This window comes from Gobio gobio (assembly GCF_949357685.1).
Source record: "Gobio gobio genome assembly, chromosome: 25".
NCBI classification, from domain to species: domain Eukaryota; kingdom Metazoa; phylum Chordata; class Actinopteri; order Cypriniformes; family Gobionidae; genus Gobio; species Gobio gobio.
In genome coordinates, this window is record NC_137121.1 from 22,100,064 (window position 1) to 22,118,753 (window position 18,690).

An 18,690-nucleotide genomic window follows, 5' to 3' on the forward strand; every position below is an offset into this window, starting at 1 on the left:
GAATGTATTGTATTTTAGTTCAATATTTTTTTATTTTATATTTTGTATTTTTAGGGGATTTTATTAGCCTGACAAGCCAGACCCACATCAAGATGTTGGGTCTGGAAACTCACCATTGACAGGGCTCAATCCGAGGGGGGGGATAAACGGTTGTCTGTCAAATTCCCTCTGCACGCAATTGGATAGTGCCACAACCAACCGAGGCGGAGCTAACGTTAGTTGATAGATTAAACTCAGAATACATCTTCCTTTCTTACGAATGACATCAGTGCCGTTCTTTGTTCTTTCCTCAAAGAAAAGCTTAACTCCAAGTCTTCCAGAGTAGCGGCCAAAACCGATTTGAAAGACGCTGATCGTCAGCTTCTTTGTTTACCTGTAGCACCAAGAACCTCCGCAACTCATTCCGTCATTATGTTAAGCCCGCCCACCGACTCTACGCACGCTGTGATTGGCCTGACCAAAGTTTGGTTTTTCCAGCTCTGAGTTCTACCGAGAGTTGCTAGACTACACTCGCGGCAAAATAAATTTTCTGCCGCTAGGGTGCGTCTAGATTTCTAGGCTAAGATTTTATGGTACTTATTTATATTTATGCAGTAGTTATAGTCCATTTATTCACTTTCTGAGCATAGACCTGAAAATAAAATGTCCAACTTCCATAAGTGTTGAATGCTTTGGAGCACAGACTTAAGTTTGATCTCTTTTCAAAGATGAAACATGGCAAATTATTGAGTGAAAAGTGAACTATATATATATCTATTTATTTAAAAACCTGTTTTACTCTAAAACTGCAAGAAAATCAAAGCCATCTATCTAAACATGTCAATTTGAGCTTGATATATCTAAAAATGAGCTTTCAGTAAGACGAAATTCGTCTCCCATTCATTTACAATAGTAATTTTTACCGCGAGGAGTACAAATGTGACTATTTTTTTCAGGTACATTTAAACTTTTCTAATCAAAACCTTTTCCAAGTTTTGCACCATTCCGATGAGGTAAACAATTCCAAAAAAAAGAAAAGAAAAAGTAACATCTAAGAGCACCAAATGTTTAAAATAAATATCTTTTGACATTTCAGGAATGCCTTTTTTTGGAAAAGTGACTGTGGATCTCAATCGAGAAGTTGCATCTGATGGATGCCAATCACAGGAAGAAGCAACTGAAGCTGCATATAAGGTTTTATGGGAAAGTTTTTGCATCAGTGCTCCAGCAGAAGGTAAAGAACAAAGCTTATGTTAGATATCAGACATTTATTGTAAAGCCAAACAATGGGTGTAACATGTAAAGTGTTTCACAGATACTTGAGGTTTAAAATACTTAATATTTAACAAAAATACTTTGAGGCCTGGTTTCACAGACAGGACTTAGATTAAGCCAGTAGGCCTTTATTAAATTACAGCATTTAAGTAGCTTTTATAAACGAGCCTTGAAAAGAAACATTACTGGTGTGCATCTTGAGACAAAACAATGGCACTGACATATTTAAAAGTTGCTTTCAGTTAAAACAGCTCAAGCATGCATCTAAGTCTGGGACTAGGCTTAAAGGGATAGTTCACCCAAAATTAAAAATGACCCTGTGATTTACTCACCCTCAAGTCATCCTATATGACATTCTTCTTTCAGATGAATACAATCGGAGTTAATTAAAAAAATGTCCTGGCTCTTTCGAGCTTTAAAATGCCAGTGAATGGCAGCCCAAAATTTGAAGCCTAAAACAGCATCCATTCATTATAAAAGTACTCCACACGGCTCCAGGGGTTAATAAAGGCCTTCTGAAGCATGTTAACATGTTAAATATAGATATTTTTCTTACAAAAACCCATAGCTTTACTTCAGAAGGCCTTTATTAACCCCCTGGAGTTGTATGGAGTACTTTTATAATGGATGGATACACTTTTTTGGGGCGTAAAATTTTGGGCTGCCATTCACTGGCATTACAAAGCTTGGATTAGCCAGGACATTTTTAAATATGACTCTGATTGTATTTGTCTGAAAGAAGAATGTTATATACACCTAGGATGACTTGAAGGTGAGTAAATCATGTGTTGCGTCCCAATTCGCCTACTTAAACTACGACCTAAAAGTATGTACTCTTTTTGTGGAGAAAAAGTACATACTTTTGAGTGTGTAGCAGAAGAGTATTCAATCTTTGGGACATACTACTTCGTCATCTATAATGGAGTCTGTCGTTTAGTTACGTGCATCCTGTCACTGTTTAAACCCTAACCCTGTCAATCATTGTCATCGTCAATCATCCACATTCAGTTTAATTTCCTACCGTATCAGAGAGAACTGCGTTTTATCCGCGTTTGTAGTTCTAATCGAATCCTTGTCCTACTTGCAATGGGTTGTGGGCAATATCAGCCGTTAGAGTGTGCGTCAATCCGCACTTCGAATTCTGACCGGAAATAGTAGACCATCCGGGTATCTTTGGAATACTCTTTTCAACATACTACGATTTGGGACATATTAATTCGATTTTCAAATACTTGTATTTACTATGGATAGTATGCAAATTGAGACGCAGTGATGGGCTAATTTTCATTTTTGGGTGAACTATATTTTTAAGCCTTGTCTGTGAAACCGGGCAAATGAGTACTCATAAGTGCTACTGTAGTTGTTTTGGTGTTATTGTGAGTCAAATATGTTAGAATATTTTGTTTTCAGAACAGAATAACCTGGTTTAAACTCTTGTTACAACAGGTCACACCTACAAGTCTGTGATTCTGGAATACTTCAAAACACATGGTTTTCAAAACCCAACAGAACTCTTTGTTCAAAATGATGACAACACAACCATCTGCAATCTCAAGCTCAGCGGGCCTTTCACTTTTTATGACAAAGGTAATTTAGTTTCTACCCTTATTCTTCGATTAAACACTATTTGAATGTATAGGACATATTTCACCCCCCAAAAAAAATATATTTTGCCCAAAGGAAATGCAATCTATTTTAAGACCATTTTAAGATTGTATTAATCTTAAAATGTTTGAAATAACAATTGAAAATGAATTGAAACACAACAAATATATTTATTTATTTATAGCAGACAGGGGGATTTTTCGCTGTGGTATTGGCATTACAGTAAAAACAAATATTTTTGTTTTACAATAATGGGGCTTTTGGGGGAAATGTGCTTAATTGCTAAAATGCAAATCATTTTCTCAGTGCATATATAGTCTCTTCAAATACTCACCAAGTCTGCATTTATTTAATCAAAAATACAGTAAAAACAGTAAATATTACAAATTTAAAGAACGGTTTTCTTTTTGAATATATTTTAAAATGTAATTAATTCCTGTGATTGAAATAATGATGCTGAAAATGTAGCTTTACTGTGTCACACGATCCTTCAGAAATCATTCTAATATGCTGATTTGCTGCTCAAGAAACATTTATTATTATTATCAATGTTAAAAACAGTTGAGCTGCTTGACATTTTTGTAGAAATGGTGATACTTTTTTTCAGGATTGTTTGATGAATATGAAGTTCAATGAACTTTCATTTATTTGCATTTATTGATCACATTTATTAAATAGAAATATTTTGTAACATTATAAATGTGTTTAGTGTCACGTTTGACCAATGTAATGCATACTTGATGAATAAAAGTATTCATTTCTCTCCTTTAATTTGACCACAAATGTTTGAATGGTATAATTTCCACAAAAATCCCACAAAAAAGAATTAAGCAAAACCTGTCTTCATCATTGATAAAAAGAAGAAATGTTTCTTGAGCAGCAAATCAGCATATTAGAATGATTTCTGAAGGATCATGTGACATTGAAGACTGGAGTAATGATGCTGAAAATTCAGCTTTGCATCATAGGAATAAATTACATTTTTAAATGTATTAAAAGATTTACAAGTTATTGTTTGCTTATCCTAAGTTTTTCATTTCTTGCATTTCTTAGATGGCTCCGCCAAGAAGAAGCAGGCGGAGCACCAGGCAGCTAAAGTTGCTCTGCAGCATCTGTCAGGGATCCTCAATTGTGCTCCAATATCAGACACTGAGAAGAACTTCATAGGTGTTCTGAAGGAGCGTCTAGATACGTTTGGTCGTAGCAGTGCTGTCTACGAAATTAATGACGGACCCAGTGAAGAGCCAGTGACCAGCGGTATAGACCCAAACCTTTCAAACCGTTAGTTTGACTTGAAAGGACTTAGAAAAAAATGACATTTGAATTATGGAAAGTATGTGTTTTTGTCTGTTTCTGCAGTATCTATCAGTCAGACAGCAGTGAAAGAGCATTCGGAGCTGACGTCTGAAAGTACCTCCAAACCAGCACAGCTAACAGTCAGTGTTCCTGTTCCTGTGCTGCCGGACCCTCCAGAATCCAGTTCTCCAGCCGCACAGAGGAAAAAGCCCAGGATTGATTGTCCAGGTACTGGAGCATATGGACAAAAAGATAATATTGGTGCTATTGCAGCAGTCTGTTTGCAACTGTGCTTTTATCTTCTTGTTCATCTTTGTGTATTTTACAGAAATCAATGATCTGTTCAATATATGTAATCTCAAGCCACCACAGGTGACGATCGAGAAAATGAAGTGTAATACGAATTTCAAATGTACTGCGCAAATCAACCTGGAAAATTGTACTTGTGCTAACAAACAAGGCTACAACTCCAAGAAAGAAGCCATTCGAAAAACGTACCTGTGGTTCGGCCTTGCATTGGAAATGTTGGATCCAAGCACAGGTTGTTGCATTTATTCATATATAGTATATATACAAATACATTTATGTTCCTTAACTAATGCGTATTTTTACCTCTAATTCAAGATGAAAAGATGTCCAGTGCGCTGGTGAAGCAGCACTTTTCTCAGAAGGTTCTACCTCTTCCTCTGGAAGATGTTGAAGACTCTTCAAAGCTATTCTACTGTTCACTAAAGAACATAACGTACAATGTTGAGTATGAGGAACAAGGTTAGTATGAGTGTGTTATTTGATATTATACCATGGTCAGTGTTGGGGGTAACGAGTTACAAAATAACGGATTACAGTAATATTACTTTTTTGGGTAACGAAGTAAAGTAACGCATTACACTAAAAATATTGGTAACTACACTACTTTACTAGACTATAGGAAGGCGCTTTCCTGCGTTACTCAAGCCGTGTTTGCCTGTGTGTAAAGATCTGATATGTTTAAGTGCTGCGTGCACCGTTGCCATAGAGCAGTGTTTCCCAACCGAGGTGCCGTCTGACAAGAGCAGGGGTGCCGTGTAAAAGTCCTTCAAATTCTCTCTTTGTAAACTTTGTTCAAAAGTGAGTGCTGCCGTATGTTTGAATAAGACCACTCATTTTCGCCGTCATCACAAATGAGAAGTCACGTGCGCTGTGAGAAGATTTTGTGTCTGTGCACTCATCCGAAAGCGCGCACGTCTCACAGTGCGCAAATATTGAGTTCTCTTTCAAGTTTTGCTCTTGAACGGACAAACTCACACAAAAACTATGTCAACATGCCCATCTTGATGAGTATCCTAGCAGACATAGTCTGTATATGCCTTAAAACGACGCATATCCGAGCATTAGGTCCAGGATTAGGTCTTAAAGGGGCAGTATTATTAGGTCTTAAAGGGGCAGTAGCCTTTACTGCTGTCTGTTTAATATGCAATGTTATTTTACATTTGATCAATTTCTGTACCTGAAAACTAATGTTAGACGTACCTGAAAAACATTGTTTATTTCATTAGTGTGTTTGCTCAATAGTATTTATTTGTGCTGCTGCTTGTATTTAAATCATTTGTTCTTATTATTTTCTTTATCTTTATTTGACAGTAGTCCTTTTTGTTTGTTTGGGGAAACACTGCATAGAGCCATATGATATTTGTCCATATATCTACACGGTAAATTAAGAAATGGGAAAGTAAAGTAATAAGTAGTGAAGTTACAAATACAGTAACTAGTAAAGTAATCTCATTACAATTTACAGATGTAACTAGTAACTAGTAACTAATTACTTTTTTTGAGTAACTACCCCAACACTGACCATGGTCAATCTGATCGGCTGGAAGGTGTGCATTAAAACCGCTTAAATGAATGCACCGGTAGTCAGGTTCTACATAAATGCGTTGTTTTCATTGAAGCGCACAAACACATACATCACTCGCACACAGAGATCGGAGATCATGCTGCGCACACAGAAACATTCAGGAGCACATAAACTTATCAACGTTGCCCCGTGACTTTTAGTAATAAAATAGCTTTTCTATTTTATCGCCACATTATATTACTCAGCAACGAGTTAGTAACGTTGCTGTTTTTGAATCAATATAACTCACAGCTTCATTGGTAGAGAGACGTTGAACAGACACAGGTAATTGTGTAATTTGATTGTTCAAAAAACAAATGTTTTCACATATTTAACATTATTACAGCACCTCTTTCCCCAGTCTATCTTGAACGCGCCATTTAGTTCCTGTTTCGATGAAGCCCCTCCTTCCTAAATTCGAAATGTGCTGCGATTGTTTAGCTGGCCCAGTGTGTTGTGATTGGCACCGCTTTACATGTGTTCGGGGAATTTCACGGCCCTTCATAACCGCAAGCTCTACTCAGATGTAAATATTAAGGAGGGTGGCAATTTCAAACAGATTCAAGCCTGGTTCTTATATATTTTAGATACAATGTTATACACAATTTAATCATGATATTTGTAGGAAAACTATGGTAATACAAACAGTAATCAATCACAGAACCATGGTTAATTTTCCTAAGGGGCGGTGAACAGCCTTACAAAAGCGAGTGTCAGGGAAGAATACGGATTCAGATGCAGGAAACAGAAAAGTTTATTTATGAGCTCAGGAATGGACAGGGAAAAATATCAAGAACAAAAAACTGAAAAATCCAAATCAAATGTCCACAGGTCCGGTGAGCTCCCTTAAACAGGGACAATTCCCAACGTCATCAACGACGCAATACAGGAGTGCTACAGAGTCCTCCGATGAGCGCGGTGGGCGCAGTGAGCGTGCAGAGTGTAATTCCCCGGATAGAGTGGTGAGCGCGCTGAGGAAATGGAGAGAAGAATCCGTGTCTCCACAGAGAGAGGATCACCTGGGCTGGTAGCAAAGGAACAAAGGTCTGGCGGATGAGAGGGAATGGAACAAAAATATATAAATAAAAAACGAGAAAACAAACAGCACTTAGGAGACTGGGAAAGCAGGACACGGCAAGACTTGACAAATAACAAGAGACGGTCACGAGCAAAGGCGTTGCGCAACATACAACAACGGTCGGACAAACAAGTGAGAAAGAGAGGATCTTATATAGGGGAGAATAATGAGGGAAAATTAGCAACAGGTGTAAACGGTGAACACAAATGAGAATAGGGATAACGAGTGGGAGGGGAAACACCACAAAGTCAGCGAAACACCTGACAAACTTGTCAACCCAGACCATGTGCACAAGAAAACAAAGCACGCAAGACACGGAGACACAAAAGACAAAACAAGATCAGACCAAAGTCATTACAGTACCCCCCCCCCCCCCCCCAGAAACGCCACCTGGCGCATCTGAGAGGGGCTCACCTCGTCGCCGACGGAAGTCCCTAATCAGAGTCTGGTCCAGAATATCCCGAGCCGGGATCCAACACCTCTCCTCCGGACCGTAACCCTCCCAGTCCACCAAATACTGGAAACCCCGACCACGGCGTCTAACGTCCAAAAGCTTTCTCACAGTGTACACTGGAGAACCATCCACTAGACGAGGAGGGGGGGGTGGTGGGGAAGAAACAGGATTAAGAGGGGACCAAAACACAGGTTTAACCCTGGACACATGAAAAACAGGGTGAACCCGACCAAGAGTGTGAGGAAGCTTGAGCCGCACTGCCACCGGACTCAGGACCTTGATGATGCGATATGGCCCAATGAACTTGGGGGCCAGCTTACGAGAAGACCCCCGGAGAGACAAGTCCTTGGTGGATAGCCATACCTTCTGACCGCAAACATACTGGGGAGCCGGAGTCCGGTGACGGTCGGCTGCCGCTTTGGTCCGTCTGGAAGCCCGGGCCAAGGCCTCCTTAGCCCTTCTCCAGGTGCGACGACACCGACGAACAAAGGCTAAGGCAGACGGAACCGCGGCTTCGGGTTCCTGTGCAGGGAAAAGAGGTGGTTGATAACCCACTGAACAAAGAAAGGGAGACATACCCGTAGATGCTACCGGCAGGGAGTTGTGGGAATATTCAACCCACGGTAGCTGCTGACTCCAGGAGCTCGGATTACTTGAGGTCAGGCAGCGGAGAGCTCGCTCGAGATCCTGGTTGGCTCGCTCGGCCTGCCCGTTGGTCTGGGGGTGAAAACCTGAAGACAGACTCGTTGAGGCCCCGATCTGTCTACAGAACTCTTTCCAAAACCGAGAGACAAATTGGGGTCCTCTGTCGGAGACCACATCCACCGGAAGACCATGGATCCGGAAGACGTGGTCCACCACCACCTGCGCTGTCTCTTTGGCAGAAGGGAGCTTGGGTAAGGGGATAAAATGGGCCGCCTTGGAGAAGCGATCCACCACCGTCAGGATCACGGTGTTACCTCTCGATGGGGGGAGACCGGTGACAAAATCAAGGGCCAGGTGTGACCAAGGACGAGAAGGAATGGGCAAAGGCTGTAACAGACCAACAGGAGGATGGTTAGACGTCTTATTACGAGCGCATACCGAGCAAGCCAACACAAACTGCCTGACATCTTGGACCATGGACGGCCACCAAAATCGCTGACGGATGGTAGCCAGCGACCTCCGAACCCCCGGATGACAGGCGACTCTGGACTCATGCCCCCACCGGAGGACCTCAGGACGCAGCGCAACCGGCACAAACAACCGACCCCCTGGACACCCCCCTGGGACCTCATCCCCCCGCACGGCCTCCCTCACCCGTCGCTCGACATCCCAGGAAAGGGACCCCACCACCACCTCCTTGGAGAGAATGGTTTCGGGTGTCAACTCTCCCCCAGGACCCTCGAAGAGACGAGAGAGGGCATCAGGCTTAACGTTCTTGGAGCCTGGCCGATACGAGAGGGAAAAGTTAAATCGCCCAAAGAAGAGTGCCCAGCGAGCCTGGCGAGCATTCAACCTCTTGGCCGAACGGACATACTCTAAATTCTTGTGATCCGTCCAGACCAAGAAGGGCTCCGCTGCTCCCTCCAACCAGTGGCGCCACTCCCTCAGAGCCAGCCTGACCGCCAGCAGCTCCCTGTTACCTATGTCATAATTTCGCTCAGCAGGACTCAAACGGTGAGAGTAGAAGGCACAAGGGTGCACCTTCCCATCTCTGGAAAACCGCTGAGACAGGACCGCGCCTACCCCGACATCAGAGGCATCCACCTCAACAATGAATTGCCGTTCAGGATCTGGAAGACAGAGAACAGGAGCAGAGATGAAACGGGACTTAAGAACATCAAAGGCCCCCTGGGCCTGGGAATTCCATCTGAACGGTACCTTAGGTGAGGTGAGTGCAGTTAAGGGTGCAGCGACCAGGCTAAAGTTCCGGATGAATCGCCTATAAAAGTTGGCAAACCCCAGGAACCGCTGCAGAGCCTTCCGAGAGTCAGGGGTTGGCCACTCGGCCACGGCCCTTACCTTAGCGGGATCGGCCTTAATTCCCTCCGTTGAAATTATATGCCCCAAGAACGAAACAGACTTAACATGGAACACGCACTTCTCCGCCTTGACATAGAGCTGGTTCTCTAGTAGCCGTTGTAACACCTGACGAACGTGTTGAGTGTGTACCTGCAAGGAGGGAGAGAAGATAAGAATATCATCAAGGTACACAAAGACAAATCGATTTACCATGTCCCTCAACACGTCGTTCACCAGGGCCTGGAAGACAGCTGGGGCGTTGGTGAGCCCAAAAGGTAGAACCCGGTATTCAAAGTGTCCCGTTGGAGTGTTGAAGGCTGTCTTCCACTCATCCCCCTCGCGGATACGGATCAAATGGTAGGCATTACGGAGGTCTAGTTTGGTAAAGACCTTAGCTCCCTGCAACAACTCAAAAGCTGATGACATCAAAGGCAGAGGATACCTGTTTCTTATGGTGATGTCATTGAGACCCCTGTAGTCGATACAGGGTCGCAGGGAGCCATCCTTCTTCTTAACGAAGAAGAACCCAGCCCCAGCGGGTGAGGAAGAGGGACGGATGAGGCCGGCATTTAAGGACTCCTGAATATACTTGTCCATGGCCTCTCTCTCAGGACCAGACAGCGAGTACAGACGGCCCTTGGGCGGAGAAGTGCCTGGGAGAAGATCAATGGCACAGTCATACGGCCGATGAGGAGGTAAGGATGTGGCTCGGGACTTACTGAAGACCCGACAAAGATCACGGTACTCCGCCGGGACCCCGGAGAGATCTGCCTCCTCGACCTGAAAAACAGAAGACACAGAACCAGGAGACAAGGCAGCACCCAAACATGACGCAAGACAAGACTGACTCCAAGATAACACAGAATTCCCTGACCAATCCACGTGAGGGTTGTGCTGCACCAGCCACGGGTGCCCTAAGACAATGGGGGCACTCGGGGAATTTAGGAGGTACAGTTCAATTACCTCACGGTGATTGCCTGAGACAATAACATTTATGGAAGGTGTGGAATGGGTGATGGAGGTAATGAGAAGACCATTAAGGGAACGGACAGAGATAGGAGAGGAAAGGGGAATGGCAGGAATACCCCACAACGCTGCAACAGAGACATCCAGGAAGTTGCCTTCGGCACCTGAGTCAATCAAGGCTGAACAGGAGTGGACAGTGTCCTTATATTGAACAGAGACATTCAGCAGAGTACGTGAGATGGGGGAGTTGAAACCAGGAGTAGCGCCCACCAGGATTCCCCGGATTACTGATGGGCTCTGGCTTTTAAAGGACACAGAATAGCCCGATGGCCCGGCTTCCCGCAGTACAGGCAAAGACCCCGAGCCAAACGATCCTGCTTCTCCTTCGGAGTGAGACGAAGACGCCCCACTTGCATGGGCTCAGGATCTACTGAAGGAGGAGGAAATGAAGAAACAGCACCAGACGCACCCTCATCCAGTGTCCGAAACGGTTGAGCTGTCCACCGCTGGCGTCGACGTTGGAGACGACCCTCCACTCGAAGTGCCAGCTCTACAAGGGCGTCAAAATCGTGAGGCAGCTCGTGAGTGACGATCTCGTCCAGGATGTCACCGTCCAGTCCCTCTCGAAACCTGGCCCGTAATGCTGCCTCATTCCAATCACAGGCAGCTGCCAGAGTTCTGAAGTGGATTGAATACTCTGTAACAGAACGTCTGCCCTGACTCAACCGCACCAACTGGGAAGCCGCCTCATCGCCCTGAGCAGAGCGGTCAAACAGCTTTAACATCTCGGCTCTGAAGTCCTCAAATGTGGAACAGAAAGGGGCATGAGCATCCCACACGGCTGTAGCCCAGTCACGGGCCCTTCCCTTCAGGAGGGTGATAACGAACGCTACCTGGGACTCCTCAGTCGCATAGCGGCGGGGCTGGAGAGCGAACACCAGAGAACACTGTGACAAGAAAGCCCGACACGAATTGGGGTCACCATCATAGGGCGGCGGACTATTGGCATGAGGTTCCGGCTCAGCATGAGGCAGAGAATGGCCGTAAGCAGCAGCTGACCTGCCGGTCATGGCCTCCCGCTGGAGCTCTTGTAACTGGAAACTGAGATCAGCTACCTGAGCTGACAGACACTCAACATCCCGTGAAGTGGTTGTTAACTGGCTGGAATGCTGTCCCAGAAGAATGCCCTGTTGACTGACTGCAGTTCTGACCTGATCCGCACCTGCTGAATCCATCTTTGGTCCGACCGTTCTGTCAGGGAAGAATACGGATTCAGATGCAGGAAACAGAAAAGTTTATTTATGAGCTCAGGAATGGACAGGGAAAAATATCAAGAACAAAAAACTGAAAAATCCAAATCAAATGTCCACAGGTCCGGTGAGCTCCCTTAAACAGGGACAATTCCCAACGTCATCAACGACGCAATACAGGAGTGCTACAGAGTCCTCCGATGAGCGCGGTGGGCGCAGTGAGCGTGCAGAGTGTAATTCCCCGGATAGAGTGGTGAGCGCGCTGAGGAAATGGAGAGAAGAATCCGTGTCTCCACAGAGAGAGGATCACCTGGGCTGGTAGCAAAGGAACAAAGGTCTGGCGGATGAGAGGGAATGGAACAAAAATATATAAATAAAAAACGAGAAAACAAACAGCACTTAGGAGACTGGGAAAGCAGGACACGGCAAGACTTGACAAATAACAAGAGACGGTCACGAGCAAAGGCGTTGCGCAACATACAACAACGGTCGGACAAACAAGTGAGAAAGAGAGGATCTTATATAGGGGAGAATAATGAGGGAAAATTAGCAACAGGTGTAAACGGTGAACACAAATGAGAATAGGGATAACGAGTGGGAGGGGAAACACCACAAAGTCAGCGAAACACCTGACAAACTTGTCAACCCAGACCATGTGCACAAGAAAACAAAGCACGCAAGACACGGAGACACAAAAGACAAAACAAGATCAGACCAAAGTCATTACAGCGAGAGCTTACAAAAGCAACAGGAAACACTATATCAACACTAGCAGGCTAGCGGAGCCAAACAGCTTTGCCCTTTGTTTACATCGTAGCAACAACATAAAACTTATAATTGAAACTGTTAATAGAAAATGCAACGAGAAATAATAAGACATAATATGACATAAAGTAAATTAACCACTCTAAGTTCATCAGCCTTAGGAAGGTCAAACAAATGAGTTTTTTATGCGTATTCCATAGGCAGGGATTATTTAAGTTCGCAAAATTGTGACTTCACAAAGCCTGGAAAAAGCACTTTGTAGTTCAACCGAGTTGTCCGTTGTAGTTCTTAGAAAGTAGATTCTGTTAAATAAAATATCTCCCTTTGGAGTGGACTTTGAGCTTTGTAACCTTGCAGATCTTTTTTATGCTAAAAAAACAATAGCTAAAGTAGAAAAAGCATAATAGGACCCCTTTAACTCGTCAATTCTGACAAATGACCGTGGTATAAGCGGGATAATCCATGGCTAGCCATGCTTTAAAAATTTGTGTCTGTGTCGGGTGGTTCTTTGCCTCCAGGTTGTGCATTAAAATCAGATTATCTCTTAAGAAACAAGTGTTTGTACTCGGCACAATCAAGCAGAATTTCATTTGGGGGTCAATGGCAAAATAAACGTTATCCAAGATTAAAGACACATCTGAATTTTATATGTGAATTTCCTGTAAATATACTCTTTGTGCATGTGTTTATGTTGGACTCTTTGTCACATTGGATGTGGTGAAACCATCCAATATACACATTTTCTTACACCTAGAATACACTAGTGGACTTGTCCTTGATTCACAGTCACAAGGGTCGTCAGGGGTCTTTTTTGTGATTTTCCTTGTGCATTGTGCATGTTGGCTGCACCACATGACTTTGATTCGATTTGTCACACTTCTTTGCCATTTTAATCAATTTAAATTTGGTCTTCTTTTTTTTTTTAGGGTCATCAAAAGATGAAGCCATACTACATGCTCTCCAGAAAGCCCTAAGTTCATTATCACCTCTCTTTGGTTATGCCTCACTAACTGGAGCTGATAGTGCTGAAGAGGTGCAGAATCAGCTGAGCTCCATGCTGAAGGGGGCCGGTCAGAAAGACGCTGTCATTTCCCTGAAGCCTGTGGAACAGGCCTATATCCAGCTGTCGTTCTGTGACTATACGCTGAAGTGCACATGCAAGAGCTCTAAGAAAGCAGCTCGGAATCATCTCAGTGAACGTATACTGGGCCTGCTGGGGGTAAAGACAGGTCAGAGCAACTGAATATCAACCAGCTTGCCTGAAGTACACAATTACATTATAAAATTCATTCAGTTCTGAACCTCTTACAGGAGAAAACGATGTCTTGAGAAACCGTTTAAATGAGTGGTTCACACAGCAGCATCTGCCACAGCCAGTGTTTGAGGACACAGAAGAAGTGCTCGGAGCGAAGGCTACTTTCTCTGTCCAGTTAACCTGCTACAGTCCAGGTGAGCTCTCACTGTACCCTCACAGTAAATGTTCAATACATATTTATTATTTAATGTTGTTTATATTATTTAATTATAATAAATGTTAAATACACATTTCAGAATGGTAAATAAGTATACAATATATACTCATTTAATATTTAATGTTATTTATATTTATAAATAAATGTATGATAAATGTTCAATAAATATTTAATGTTACTTATAATTATTTTAATTTATTCATTACAATTCTTCTGCCAAGTAATGTGGTAGACTGTTTACTGTTACTTAATCATATTTAAAGGGATAGTTCACCCAAAAATGAAAATTAGCCCATGATTTACTCACCTTCAAGTCATCCTAGGTGTATATGACATTCTTCTTTCAGATGAATACAATCAGAGTTATATTAAAAAAAATGTCCTGGCTAATCTAAGCTTTATAATGGCAGTGAATGGGGGTTGACATTTTGAATCTATCCATCATAAAAGTACTCCACATGGATCCGGTAGGTTAATAAAGGCCTTCTGAAGTGAAAAATATCCATATTTCAAACTTTATAAACTAAAATAACTAGCCGTACACATCCATTTACGGTGAAAGAGTAACCCCTGACCTGATGCATGTCGTATTGACGAACGCAGAGAAACACATAGGATAGAGCAAAACAAAACATTGGTCACGAATTAAGTCTAAAATGAGAATTTTTAAAGAGAAATGTCAGAGGATTTCGATATAAGAGAAGAGTGGCTTGAGTTTGTTGCCCAGCCCTATTAGTTTGAACCGCGAGAGGCGTCAAAGCTTACGCTACTCCTACATCGCACCAGGGGTTACTCTTTTGGCGTAAGTCGGCTTGCGTAGGCCGTCTGTCGGAAGCTAGTTATTTTAGTCTATGCATTTTTAAATATGTATATTTTTCTTACAAAAACCCATCGCTTTGCTTCTGAAGGCCTTTATTAACCCCCTGTAGCCGTGTGGAGTACTTTTATAATGGATGAATGCACTTTTTGGACTTCAAAATCGGGACAGCCATTCACTGCCATTATAAAGCTTGGAGGAGCAATGACCTTTTTTATATAACTCCGAATGTGTTCATTTGAAAGAAGAAAGTCATATACACCTATGATGGTTTGAGGTTGAGTAAATCAGTGTTTCCTACACATAGACTAACTCGTGGTGGTGCGCCACAGAATAAACACCGGCCCCCACATATTACGTTTTTCCTTATTGATTTATTTTTTTAACGCTATTTAAAACATGCTTTGTTTCCCTGCTCTCCCTCCATCTCTCTGTCACTCACGTGTCTCTCTCACACACACACACACACACACACACACACACACACACACACACACACACACACACACACACACACACACACACACACACACACACACACACACACACACACACACACACACACACACACACACACAAACACACACACAAGGTGTGTTCCATTCGACCGTAAGTCTTCAAGGTTGCCAACTGCTCTGTCTCACACTCTCACTCTGCCCAAGTAAATTTCACACCAAATTGCCAAACCTGCTTTTGATATTTTTTTTACGTTTTAATACGAAATTCAAACAATAAATAGCGTTTTGGCGCTCTTAATGTGGCACAACAGTTAAAGCCAGAGCCGTTGAAAAACAGAGTTGCGACATACTCTCATCTTGCGGCGGTGCACGCACGGTCACGTGGTTCATGGAGCTCTCAATTGTTCTAAACAAACCAGCGTTGTCAATACATCAAGCGGATAGACAACAGCTTCACTATAACAAAATGTGCTGCAATTTTTGGTAAACAGTACAGCATAGTGTGCATTGACTATTATGTTAACCATATGTACAGTATAATTTTATTATGGAGAGTGATGGAGATGCAACATTGTTAACATTAATGTTAATGTTTTTCTTGTATTTAGCCCTCAGGTATTCCTAACTAATTGGTCACACTCATTCTCATTGGTGGTCAAATGTGACCATACACCTTAACTAATTTTCAATTAAATAAATGTTCTATATTTTAGTTAAATAATATTTATTGAATATTTCAAGGATATCTTTTCGTACTAAATACTATTTGTGCAATAATTATGGTCCATTCATGACCACTTAAAATATTTGTCTTCTAATATTTGTATTATTTACATTGCAATTAGTGTAGTAATTAAGGTTAAAATAGAGAATTCCAATGCAAAGAGGCAAATTAGAGTCATTTTGTGGCTGGAAAAATAATAATTTTCATTTGTAATGCCATTACCCACTCTTTAATAAATATACATGTAGGCCTATCTAGTCTAGTTGCTCAAAAAAGTATTGCAGATCATAACTTCTTACTTATTTTTAGGTTTTGCATTTGAATACATATTTAGACATGATCAAACACTAGATTTCTGTGAATGTGAAATTTTACTTACATCCTAATATTTTTAATGATACTTATATAAGCACACACACAAGTGAATATGAATGAAGGTGAGCACATATAATTTAACCCAAGAAAAGTTTAAAATAGGGCTAAAAAGGCAAACTTATTTTTCCTTATATATACAGTAGGCTATATACATATGAATTGATCCTGAATCAAGATCGAAATCTATATTTGTGCCAATCACCCACACCCAAACCCCCCCGGTCTGACATGGAACAACACAGCCAACCAACAGCCCCCGGCTCCCCACCACCATAAATTGCTTTCTAATATGTGGGAAACACTGGTAAATCATGGGATAATTTTCATTTTTGGGTGAACTATCCCTTTAAGTTTAAAAATATTTATGTGTAACGTTAAAAATTAAAGCAATCTTAGTGAACGCAATGTTGGTTGTTTGATTTTTTTTAGAATGGAAAGACAGCTGGGAAGCCGCAAAGATGGAACTGCTTGAAGAACTCAAGTGCAGATTTCAGTTTCTTAATGATAAAAGCGGTTAATTTTTATATATATATTAAAACAAAAGAAAAAAAGAAAAGTAAATCCAAAATGTATTATCACCTAGCTGTTAACTTGTCAAGGGGTGCATTTCCTGAAAGCGTCTATGGTTGCAAGTTCATTCACAAGCAGCATTGCAAAGTTGTGAGGTTTGGAACAACAGCTCTCGACCAGCGGTTAGAAGCATAGTTTCTTGTTTGCATGACACATTAAAGGGATAATTCACCCAAAAATTTAAATTCTGTCATCATTTACTCACACTCATGTTGTTCCAAACCTGTATGAATTTCTTTGTTCTGTTGAACATAAAAGAAGATATTTTTAGGAATGTTTGTAACCAAACAGTTCTGGGGCACCACTGACTTAAATAGTATTTTTCCATACTATGGAAGTCAATGGGAATCTAGCATTAATTAAATCTCAGTAAAATAAGTTATTACTCCAACACCTGCGTAACATCATTAACCAACGTGGTTGAAGCACATATTTTTGACAATACGGTTTTGGTATTGGAAATCGAAACGATGCATCGTACTATGATAGTTTGGAAAACTATGGTGGAGGTTTGCAAACTTGGTTTGCAGTTTTGTTAGGTGGTGTTTTTTTTCCGTTCAATACAATTATGAATGTATTCGCATTTTCATCTTCTTGAGAATAAAAGAAAAGGCACTGCATTAAACTAATTTTAAAGATATGTATACCAAAGGTATACAAACAAGCACTAAACTCCTAAAATCAGTAGTATCTTCTTTGACAAATGGTGTTTTTTTTTTTTTTTACAAAATGCACTGATATTCTTACTAAATGTCCTTGAGGGGGATTCATATTAAGGGGTTGTCTTTGCTGCACAACTAAAGCAATTTTTACTAGAAATCGTTTTGAGACACAATTACATGAATTTTTAACAGTTTGGCAGGCCAAGTGAATTTATTAATTCCAGTCCTTACTGCAGAGATTTCGTCAAGCATATCTCTATATGCCTACAAGAAAAACTGAATCATGCAATGTGAATTTCGAACACTTGCGTCTGTCTTTTGTATTAATTAGTTGTTTTATTAATATTGCCCTTTGACTGTGGATTGTGCATTTTGAAAACAGTTTACAATGAGGTTCAAAATGTTTACAAAAAGTGACAAATACTTTGTGATCAAATACAAGGATAGAAGATGCATTATTGATTTAATAACCATGTGATGTATTTTTAATGTATTAAAATGCTCTCTGGGAATAATATTTGTAATTGGTACCGTCACAATATTAAGAATTTCTGAAAACTAGACTATTGTCCAGTCAACACTATAATTGACCAATTGTGCTCATCTTGTCTCTCTGCGGTCTTATATATAAAATAATAAAATTATTTCTCAAATCAATATTTGATGTCCACCAATTTATTTATATGGTAAGCAGTCATGTAATAAACAGGATAATGTACAGTCAGCCAGCCATTATTGCGAAAGAAATCCCTTCATTTTGGGAAAATATGTGAAGTATGTTGCTGAAGAACATTTTTATAAAAGGTGTTACAAAGAAGACAATTCACAATAAATACCAAAAAAAATGTGTGCTGTTGAATTATGGCTGTTGTGGTAGTATCTACCTGCCCAAGAGAGAGTTCACCCAAAAATTAAAATTGTCATCATTTACTGTTTTTCCAAACCCTTGAGGGTGGGTAAGGGATGACAATTTAAATTTTTTGGTGAACTATCCCTTTAAGTGTAATGACAACTTGAAATAGTGAAGTGTTGTTCTATGAACTGACCACTAGATGTCAATGAAACGC

At 41.3% G+C, this 18,690-nt stretch overlaps 1 protein-coding gene across 2 annotated transcripts in view; it reads left to right on the forward strand.

The window, feature by feature from the left end:
• Positions 1-18,690, forward strand: part of LOC307121881 (uncharacterized protein) — a 29,198-nt gene that overhangs the window by 7,692 nt on the left and 2,816 nt on the right. Inside the window, exons 12-20 of one of the 2 annotated variants that reach the window (XM_079809656.1) lie at positions 1,076-1,213; positions 2,701-2,841; positions 3,913-4,116; positions 4,219-4,383; positions 4,484-4,696; positions 4,780-4,923; positions 13,472-13,774; positions 13,857-13,994; positions 16,821-18,279. In XM_079809656.1, coding sequence (XP_079665782.1) covers positions 1,076-1,213; positions 2,701-2,841; positions 3,913-4,116; positions 4,219-4,383; positions 4,484-4,696; positions 4,780-4,923; positions 13,472-13,774; positions 13,857-13,994; positions 16,821-16,909 — 1,535 coding nt within the window. In that variant the 3' untranslated portion in view covers positions 16,910-18,279. Of the gene's footprint in view, positions 1-1,075; positions 1,214-2,700; positions 2,842-3,912; positions 4,117-4,218; positions 4,384-4,483; positions 4,697-4,779; positions 4,924-13,471; positions 13,775-13,856; positions 13,995-16,820; positions 18,280-18,690 lie in introns of those variants that run through there. The other variant, XM_079809655.1, reaches the window with a different exon arrangement.